Source organism: Rhinoderma darwinii, chromosome 2 (assembly GCF_050947455.1).
Source record: "Rhinoderma darwinii isolate aRhiDar2 chromosome 2, aRhiDar2.hap1, whole genome shotgun sequence".
Taxonomy (NCBI): Eukaryota; Metazoa; Chordata; class Amphibia; order Anura; family Rhinodermatidae; genus Rhinoderma; species Rhinoderma darwinii.
The window spans coordinates 199,515,822-199,526,852 of record NC_134688.1 but is presented as its reverse complement, the minus strand read 5'-3'; the positions used below and the strand labels follow the sequence as shown (position 1 = coordinate 199,526,852).

The 11,031-nt window shown below is 40.9% G+C and overlaps 2 protein-coding genes across 2 annotated transcripts in view; one reads left to right on the top strand and one right to left on the bottom strand.

Annotated features, from left to right (window-relative positions):
• C2H2orf49 (chromosome 2 C2orf49 homolog) lies at positions 1-5,875 on the bottom strand. The gene is made up of 4 exons (XM_075852709.1): positions 5,703-5,875; positions 4,194-4,360; positions 2,311-2,647; positions 1-422 (listed from the first exon to the last, which is right to left on the bottom strand). The coding sequence occupies exons 1-4, from the start codon at positions 5,850-5,852 to the stop codon at positions 366-368; spliced, it is 711 nt and encodes a 236-aa protein (XP_075708824.1). The 5' UTR covers positions 5,853-5,875; the 3' UTR covers positions 1-365.
• Positions 5,876-6,140: 265 nt separating this feature from the next.
• Positions 6,141-11,031, top strand: part of TGFBRAP1 (transforming growth factor beta receptor associated protein 1) — a 62,036-nt gene continuing 57,145 nt past the window's right edge. Inside the window, exon 1 of the mRNA XM_075852708.1 lies at positions 6,141-6,194. The gene's annotated coding sequence lies outside the window, so the exon portion shown is untranslated. The remainder of the gene's footprint in view (positions 6,195-11,031) is intronic.

The window sequence follows — 11,031 nt, the reverse complement described above, 5'->3', positions numbered from 1 at the left end:
TGCAATTCACACATTTTAATATTATAAAAATAATACAGTCATGTCTATTAAGATTTCTAAGAAAACCACTACTATCACGTGTAGGACAGTGTTAACCTTCAGCACAATCAGTCCTCAGCAATAAATTAGTAACTGAATGTATGAAGAAGATGTGATCTATGTGAAGGTGAAGACTTCTGTTCTGGCAGAAATGTCTAAGGTGAGAAACACTGAGCGGATTCATGCACCAATAACACGTCCTCCACTGGTACAAAAGCGTTGGCAATGTCTGTACATCTTTGCGCGTAAATTCCAATGTCAATCATTATCGTGTGATATCCAACAGTCAGAGAGCCTTGAAACTCAAGGAGACTCCTTATGTAAACTCATGGCCACGTAACATGCAGGATCTTCTTCTTTGCTTCTGTAGGCCTCATATCATTCTAGAAGAGAGCAAGTAAAATTCTTAGTGTGCGTAACATACAAATTTGTAGCTTACGCCATCATGAAGGGGCACTGCGGTAATGACCGACTAATGATTCTAGCATGTCCTATATAGGATTCACATTCTTCATCATGACACAATTTTTATGTTACAAATATAATTGTTAAAACGTACCTAACTTTTCAGGTGACTTTCCAGAATAAGCTGTCATATGTGTATACATGAGGAATAACACTATTTCTGGTTATTATATGACATGTATATAGCATTTTCCCCTCTGCAGGCTCTCACTAATTCTAAGTTGTCTCTGAGCTAGTGGGCGGAGCCTAACAGCTGTCATGTCTTCTATACACTGCACACATAGAGGTGGAAAATACTGCTCTTCTATGTCTATCTCTTACATATATAGAAGCAGCAGAGAGGAGATTATATATGAGTACTGAGTAGTGTAGCTGAGAATCCAGCACTGGTGTGACATGGAAATCTTATCAGAAATCTGCAGAACGTCTGCCTGTGTCTTTCTCACTCTGCTTTTTCACCCCCCACCATTGACTCGTATAGGCAGCATGTCTATTTCTCTCTCTGCTTCCCCCTTTTGTATTCTTCTATGCGCAGCGTGTCTGTCTCTTTCTCTCTCTGCACTCTCCTCCTGCCCCTCCCCTCTCCATACACTTGTATTTGCAGGCAGTGAAGACACATCGCCACCTTCTGCAGTCCGTCTGTAACTAGGGACTGATTCTTCTTGACAACAGGGGGTGGACAGCAGATTACAGAAAGGGAGACTACCTGGGGTAACTTTACACAGAATTTGCAGGGATAAAACAACTTAATTTTTACAGTAAGGCTTTATTCACACGAGCTCACACGGGCGGGTTTCAGAACAATTAAGTTCTATGGGTCTAAACACCCAGCCGTTTTTTTAACGGCCCATGAATACTGGGCAAAGTTCCCAGTTAGTAAACAACGGACTGGTTGCAGTTATTCCTTCCAGTTAGGATTATATTATAAAAGGTACAGAAGGAGCAAATATAAAACATAGCTTTTATTAAGCTGTTAAAACATGGAACATCACATGTTTACTTGTAAAGACATATACTGACATACATAACATATGTGTCAATTAGGTATAGGGTATTGGTTTCTTGGTTTAGATTTTTGTTCAGAGTATAGTCAGTCTTATACGAGGATTGTATATTGCATCCTTCCCCTCCATATGCGTAGTCTGTTCCACGTTTTAACAGCTTAATAAAAGCTACGTTTTATATTTACTCCTTCTGTACCTTTATAATATAACCCATGAATACTGGCTGTCAAAAAATAGAACATGCTCTATTTTCAGCCGTTTTCAAGCCAACGGATACATTTTTAACAGCCGTTTTTCAGAAATCAAACCTTGTGACGGCCGGGAAAAACTGATCCTGGCCCGTACAAAAGAGACTCCTCAGGCACAGTGCTACTTCAAGGGCTTTCAACTATGGAGTCCCTGGCCAGAGAATAGCAAGTGCTCTGGCCGGGTAGTCCTTTCTTGGGAAAGCCCTTGACCTCACTGTCCATATATGGACAGCGATGTTAGGGACTTTGTACTGCGAGAATCCCCGGCCAGAGCATCGGCACCGCTCTGGCTGGGAAATCTGCTCCTAAAGGAGCCCCTGACATCACTGTCCATATATGGACAGTGATGTTAGGGGCTTTAAGATGCCGGAATCCCCGGAAAGAGTGTCGGCAACGCTCTGGCTGTGCATCCAGCTACTGGAGGCGCTCCTGACGTCACTGTCCATATATGGATAATACCTTCAAATATGTATCACACTAAAGCCAGATACTAGTATTTGTAGTTATATTTACTGATCTATATAATGTATATGGCAGCCAGATATGCTACATACCGTCACTTCCGCGTCCTCCTTTGGAACAGCCCTTTTTATTTTGACAACACTACCACTGACTGGTGACTGTGCTTTTACTTTCATTGTTGGTCCTGTAGTCGAATGTTCATGGTTTCCAGTAGGGACCTCGGGTTCTTTTGTGGTAGTTGAGCTATTCTGGTGGAACACCGGACTGATAGGAATTGTTTCTGATCTTACTGATGTGATGCTTTGCTCTGTGCATGACTGATGAAGCCGCTGAGCTGCATCTCCATTTTCTGTCTTTTTCACTTTTATGCTTGTGCTGGTGGAGGACCCATCAAATACTATGAGAGGGCGTTTTCTGATATTTTCAGCGCTGTAAAAGACATACTATATAAACCAAAGGATAAACCATAAGAAGTACACACAAAGAAGAATGAATAAAAGAGTAATCCTAGGCCTACGGGAACAACACTGCTGCATATGTATAGACAGGTCACGTAGACTGCTTCGGGTTGTCCCACCTGCAATATGCTGTTCAAAGTGGCATTGCATTTTCAACAAACAATGATGCCATTGCTGCTTTACTTAGCACCCAGTACAGGGGTTGTGTCAGGACAGATATTGATGGCATATCACTAGGATATGCCAACAATGTCCAATCATTAGGAATCCAACCGCTGTGATCCTTGCAAGAGTGGCAGATGTGCTAGAAGAGTGCTATGCAACTTTGTCTACAGTCCGCTCCACTTGGTCCGCCAATTATAGTCAACGGTCGACCATGCAATCTTTAAAAAAAAAAAAAAAAAGCCAGGGGGAGCAAACAAGAGACAAATTCTCACATTTATTAATCAGCTTACCCCAGTTTTTGGCATAAACTGTGTCTTAAAAGGGGTCCCAAAATCGTGGTACACTCCATATTTGAACAAAGATTTGCAACTTTTCTTAACATTTAAACCGTGTAAAGAAAAGTGGTTGTGATTTTCAGGGAGTGGGCATGCTCCTACAGTTTTAGACAGATTTATTAAGAAAGCCAGAAAATAGTACAAGGTTTGGCACAAATTGGCACTTGCTCCCAGCTGACGTAGATTTCATTTTCTGACATTTAAATAGTCCACAATTTGCCAAATTGATTAAGAAATGTGCACATTTTCATACATTTGGCTCAAATTACTCCAACTATCTTTTTTCTGAGAGTGATGATTCAAACGGCAGTCTTAGTAAATGTGTGCCAAAGTGCCACGGCATCACAACAACTTTATACAGCGATCGGCAGGAATCACGGCAGTCAGATGCCCCCTGATCAAACATTGAGGGCATATCAAAGCGAAGCTTTCAGGGACAATATTAGTATTTAGATGCCGTATGTTCAAGGATACGCGATGTTCCATGGATGTTCTGTAAGTAAACAAAGAGAGAAGTGCCTATAGCTGTAGTCCCCGGGATGCGTGTTCAGAGACCGATCTAATACTTCGCTCTCTTCAATAACCTATTTAAGAATTCTTAAAGATCCCCATTAATACACTAACCGTGAAAATAAAAAAAAGAGGAGTTGCCAATGGCAACCAATATAATTTGAGCAGTTATTTTACAATACAGGCGCTGCTTGGCCCTCACAACCCCGCTATTTTCTGCACATGAGCCACTTTGTGTGTATGCAATTCGGTATCACAGATAATAAACCCAACACTATTTTTGAGGGAGTTAATGATGATTAAATAGTGGTGAATTTTTTAAGATATGTGTTTTGTAAAACCCCAAAAAAAAATCTGTATTTTGCAACATACTGAAATAGTTGCCTAAAACAACAATCAAAATTATTGGAAAAATAAAAGCAATATTCTGATTGACGGGTAACGGCACCGTTTTCCTTTACACTAGTTTCTACACCCCGACAGTGCTTAGAGTATCAGGGATCTTACCTCTTCTTGTGTGGTTCCGCAAGTTTCTTTACTCCCCTCTTACCTTCCATCAGTTTACCCCATCGGCTCTTGGGTAATTGCCTTTGGGGAAGGGGCATAGCATGCTGGACGAAAATCTCTGTTAACTTCTCTTTATCGTTTATAGCATCTTTAACTGCAATATTTTTCTGAAACAAAAATATAGTATATATGCCAAACCGATATTGGTAAATGCCAACAAAAATATGCTGAATTACATTACATTAAAGCTGCCCCTTTGCTTACCATTAGTTATATAGTATCTTTGTAATATATCTGCATAAAATGTTTCATATTTTTACTCCTATAGAGAATAAATGTACTATTACTGCCTGGAAAAAAACAGGAAGGTACAGTTGATGGACGTTATTCTTATTATGCGCTTTTATTTGGGGTTACTTTGATCGCATAGTGACATTAAGGTGTTAATTACATTTTTTAGACATCTGTGGCAGCAGCTTATTTGCATGTTGATGGTTAACAGACAAATACAGAAAGCACAGAGTCAAAATGAACTGAAAAAAGTAAAAAAAAAAAAAAGGAATAAACATCTGTTATTAAAATGTTAGATTAGAATATAATCAAAAAGTGGAGTTCACTTTCAAATAGCAGGTTAGGACTAATTCACATGTGTGCTCGGTATTTTCATTGCTCTGCTCCGTCATAGGACCAGAGCATCGGAAATACCGGAAGCTCTGGATCTGTTACATGACGGACACCATGGAGCCCATTAACCTAAATGGATTCCGTCAGGTGTCCGCCATTTTACTGGACAAAATAGCACAGCACGGGCAACTTTGACCGAATCTGTGACGGAGCTCCCAACGCAGATGTGAACATAGCCTTACTGGACTGACTATTGTTTCCCTTTTTAAACACATCCATAGGTTTTTAATGGGGTTTTCCTCATTGTTAAACGTGTTCATTTTTTCAACAGGAAAGGCAAATTGGTAGGGTCTTATTTTCTGTGCTGTTGAATAACTGGATCCTAACATGTCTGTTTTAATAAATAATTTTATTTCCCATGAAATTACAATTCTGGAGCATCTTTTCTTAGTTTTCTACATTGTGCAGTTCCTCTGTTATTCCTCAAAGAAATGTATATATAAATTGACACCTGGGTGTTACCAGTTGGGGGTGTGTCAGTTTACAGTCTGACTGTCCAATCAGTGCTGACAACGTGTGACTGTGTAGGGACACACCCCTTTGATAAGGGGAATGGTGACACCCAGTTGTCAATTGATTCATACATTTCTTGCAGGAATAACAGAGGAACGGCACAACTAAGAGAAGATGCACCAGAATTGTTATTTCCTGGGTCAGGAGAGGTGACATGTCATGGCTTACTGTACATCATATACAACCCCACTAGTTGTAAAGGTTCCCCATACATTAGGGCAGAGCACAGAATGGTTGTATCCTGCACAGTATCCTAGCTTGCCTCTGTACAATGACAGGCCCAGAGTACATACAACACAATATCGCTCTCACCTGCCTTAGTGACAGCAGCAGGAAATCCCTGGAGAGCAGCTCCGGGTGCAAGAAATAATCGTACTCCTGCCCCACTGCACCTGATTTACCACCAACAACAGCCATCATTAAAATTACCCACAGAACCTTGCGGTCCACCGGAAATGACATCAAGGGGGTCGCCGTACGCTGTGCCTTTCCGTAGTTAGGTGATACGGGTGTACTATGTAAACCAGAAGAGCTCCATGTCCTATGTGCACTGCTGCAAGCCATAGAAAGGGGCTGCATGCATGATAATATACCCTTATAGATGCCTCTAATACGAAATATACCGTTATTAGGTTAGATATAAACCATTGCCCACACTAAAGATGGGCACAGCAGCGCTTCATAGCTTACCACGTGGGTGCTTCCAATGGCTGGGTAGAAGGTCACATGTCACTGAAGTCACGCCCTTTATGTAACACGTGACAGTGACAGAGAGGAGGCCCGGGGCAGCCACAGCACAACCAGGTAGTAACCCCCCGTACATCCCGTCTCAGCAGCTCCCTGTGTACCCCGATATACGTGTGATCCTGTGCCTCATGTCCGTAGTCATTCTGTATATGAGCCACCTCCGCTTTATAGATGTCTTCGTAACAAGAGCCTTTCCTTGTACACACAGATCTGGGTTCTGTACACTCCAATGGAAAATGGCAAATAGAAAATCTAACTCACTATACATACAGACCTATATATAGAAGTGTATGACGTATTAGTATAGGCAACATGTACGTCATTGTATCTTCTAGGCTGGTCATTGTAGGAGCACCCAATAAACCTGCTCCTGATGTTCGTGGTGCATTGCTGGGATGGAGAATATTTGTATAACTAGTTTTTAGGCTTCTATGGAAAGATCGCTATATTCCTTAAAATCACCTGTTTGGTCTCTGATGGTTCTCATCTGTCAGTGGGTGACAACTATATGGCTGCTGTATGCATTGCAGTAAACACTTCTCTTCTCAGGAGTCTAGGAAAGCTGGGTAGCGGTAATAATGGTTGTATTAGATGTCACCCAGTGGCTACATTTAATTTCTAATAGTGTAATGGGTTTGGATTCTATTCCATGGCCCCGGTGCTGCGTTACTCGCCATTGAGATACTATGCCTGGCACAAGGGAAATGTTATACATTGATAAAGCTGGCCTCAATGTGGACGGCTTCCTTTTACATTCTAGTTAAAATGCTGTATTTGCTGTTTTTTCTGTGTCTGCTCAAGTGGCAAATCTGTAGATTAAGGATATAAGTTAAAGGGTTACTCTGGAATTTCTCAATTGAAATGTGTGTGTCCCCCTCCTTCCCTGAAGATATCTCCGGGATTGCGGTTGTATGGACTGTATGTGCTGTGTATACATGCGCGTTGTACATTGTCATCTATAGACGTATGTGCTGAGTATACATGCGCGTTGTACATTGACATCTATAGAGGTATGTGCTGTGTATACATGCGCGTTGTACATTGACATCTATAGACGTATGTGCTGTGTATACATGTGCGTTGTACATTGACATCTATAGACGTATGTGCTGTGTATACATGCGCGTTGTACATTGACATCTATAGATGTATGTGCTGTGTATACATGTGCGTTGTACATTGACATCTATAGAGGTATGGTGTGTATACATGCGCGTTGTACATTGACATCTATAGAGGTATGTGCTGTGTATACATGCGCGTTGTACATTGACATCTATAGAGGTATGTGCTGTGTATACATGCGCGTTGTACATTGACATCTATAGACGTATGTTCTGTGTATACATGCGCGTTGTACATTGACATCTATAGAGGTATGTGCTGTGTATACATGCGCGTTGTACATTGACATCTATAGACGTATGTTCTGTGTATACATGTGCGTTGTACATTGACCTCTATAGAGGTATGTGCTGTGTATACATGCGCGTTGTACATTGACATCTATAGACGTATGTGCTGAGTATACATGCGCGTTGTACATTGACATCTATAGACGTATGTGCTGTGTATACATGTGCGTTGTACATTGACATCTATAGAGGTATGTGCTGTGTATACATGCGCGTTGTACATTGACATCTATAGATGTATGTGCTGTGTATACATGTGCGTTGTACATTGACATCTATAGAGGTATGTGCTGTGTATACATGCGCGTTGTACATTGACATTTATAGACGTATGTTCTGTGTATACATGCGCGTTGTACATTGACATCTATAGAGGTATGTGCTGTGTATACATGCGCGTTGTACATTGACATCTATAGACGTATGTGCTGTGTATACATGTGCGTTGTACATTGACCTCTATAGAGGTATGTGCTGTGTATACATGCGCGTTGTACATTGACATCTATAGACGTATGTGCTGAGTATACATGCGCGTTGTACATTGACATCTATAGACGTATGTGCTGTGTATACATGTGCGTTGTACATTGACATCTATAGACGTATGTGCTGTGTATACATGCGCGTTGTACATTGACATCTATAGATGTATGTGCTGTGTATACATGTGCGTTGTACATTGACATCTATAGAGGTATGTGGTGTGTATACATGCGCGTTGTACATTGACATCTATAGAGGTATGTGCTGTGTATACATGCGCTTTGTACATTGACATCTATAGAGGTATGTGCTGTGTATACATGCGCGTTGTACATTGACATCTATAGACGTATGTTCTGTGTATACATGCGCGTTGTACATTGACATCTATAGAGGTATGTGCTGTGTATACATGCGCGTTGTACATTGACATCTATAGACGTATGTGCTGTGTATACATGTGCGTTGTACATTGACCTCTATAGAGGTATGTGCTGTGTATACATGTGCGTTGTACATTGACATCTATAGACGTATGTGCTGTGTATACATGCGCGTTGTACATTGACATCTATAGATGTATGTGCTGTGTATACATGTGCGTTGTACATTGACATCTATAGAGGTATGGTGTGTATACATGCGCGTTGTACATTGACATCTATAGAGGTATGTGCTGTGTATACATGCGCGTTGTACATTGACATCTATAGAGGTATGTGCTGTGTATACATGCGCGTTGTACATTGACATCTATAGACGTATGTTCTGTGTATACATGCGCGTTGTACATTGACATCTATAGAGGTATGTGCTGTGTATACATGCGCGTTGTACATTGACATCTATAGACGTATGTGCTGTGTATACATGTGCGTTGTACATTGACCTCTATAGAGGTATGTGCTGTGTATACATGCGCGTTGTACATTGACATCTATAGACGTATGTGCTGAGTATACATGCGCGTTGTACATTGACATCTATAGACGTATGTGCTGTGTATACATGCGCGTTGTACATTGACATCTATAGACGTATGTGCTGTGTATACATTGACATCTATAGACGTATGTGCTGTGTATACATGTGCGTTGTACATTGACATCTATAGACGTATGTGCTGTGTATACATGCGCGTTGTACATTGACATCTATAGATGTATGTGCTGTGTATACATGTGCGTTGTACATTGACATCTATAGAGGTATGTGGTGTGTATACATGCGCGTTGTACATTGACATCTATAGAGGTATGTGCTGTGTATACATGCGCTTTGTACATTGACATCTATAGAGGTATGTGCTGTGTATACATGCGCGTTGTACATTGACATCTATAGACGTATGTTCTGTGTATACATGCGCGTTGTACATTGACATCTATAGACGTATGTTCTGTGTATACATGCGCGTTGTACATTGACATCTATAGAGGTATGTGCTGTGTATACATGCGCGTTGTACATTGACATCTATAGACGTATGTGCTGTGTATACATGTGCGTTGTACATTGACCTCTATAGAGGTATGTGCTGTGTATACATGTGCGTTGTACATTGACATCTATAGAGGTATGTTCTGTGTATACATGCGCGTTGTACATTGACATAAATAGAGGTATGTGCTGTGTATACATGCGCGTTGTACATTGACATCTATAGACGTATGTGCTGTGTATACATTGACATCTATAGAGGTATGTGCTGTGTATACATGCGCGTTGTACATTGACGTCTATAGAGGTATGTGCTGTGTATACATGCGCGTTGTACATTGACATCTATAGACGTATGTGCTGTGTATACATGCGCGTTGTACATTGACATCTATAGAGGTATGTGCTGTGTATACATGCGCGTTGTACATTGACATCTATAGATGTATGTGCTGTGTATACATGTGCGTTGTACATTGACATCTATAGAGGTATGTGGTGTGTATACATGCGCGTTGTACATTGACATCTATAGAGGTATGTGCTGTGTATACATGCGCGTTGTACATTGACATCTATAGAGGTATGTGCTGTGTATACATGCGCGTTGTACATTGACATCTATAGACGTATGTTCTGTGTATACATGCGCGTTGTACATTGACATCTATAGAGGTATGTGCTGTGTATACATGCGCGTTGTACATTGACATCTATAGACGTATGTGCTGTGTATACATGTGCGTTGTACATTGACCTCTATAGAGGTATGTGCTGTGTATACATGTGCGTTGTACATTGACATCTATAGAGGTATGTTCTGTGTATACATGCGCGTTGTACATTGACATAAATAGAGGTATGTGCTGTGTATACATGCGCGTTGTACATTGACATCTATAGACGTATGTGCTGTGTATACATTGACATCTATAGAGGTATGTGCTGTGTATACATGCGCGTTGTACATTGACGTCTATAGAGGTATGTGCTGTGTATACATGCGTGTTGTACATTGACATCTATAGACGTATGTGCTGTGTATACATTGACATCTATAGACGTATGTGCTGTGTATACATTGACATCTATAGAGGTATGTGCTGTGTATACATGTGCGTTGTACATTGACATCTATAGAGGTATGTGCTGTGTATACATGCGCGTTGTACATTGACGTCTATAGAGGTATGTGCTGTGTATACATGCGCGTTGTACATTGACATCTATAGACGTATGTGCTGTGTATACATTGACATCTATAGACGTATGTGCTGTGTATACATGCGCGTTGTACATTGACATCTATAGAGGTATGTGCTGTGTATACATGCGCGTTGTACATTGACATCTATAGACGTATGTGCTGTGTATACATGTGCGTTGTACATTGACATCTATAGACGTATGTGCTGTGTATACATGCGCGTTGTACATTGACATCTATAGACGTATGTGCTGTGTATACATTGACATCTATAGACGTATGTGCTGAGTATACATGCGCGTTGTACATTGACATCTATAGAGGTATGTGCTGTGTATACATGCGC

Bases quoted from the DNA above. Each gene is read 5' to 3' on its own strand.
- C2H2orf49 (XM_075852709.1), bottom strand. From the start codon at position 5,852: ATGTCATTTCCGGTGGACCGCAAGGTTCTGTGGGTAATTTTAATGATG. The intron at 2,648-4,193 runs GTAAGATCCCTG...TGTCTTTTACAG, and splicing joins GCGGAACCACACAAGAAGAG to CGCTGAAAATATCAGAAAAC. The intron at 423-2,310 runs GTATGTAGCATA...GCTCTCTTCTAG, and splicing joins AGGAGGACGCGGAAGTGACG to AATGATATGAGGCCTACAGA.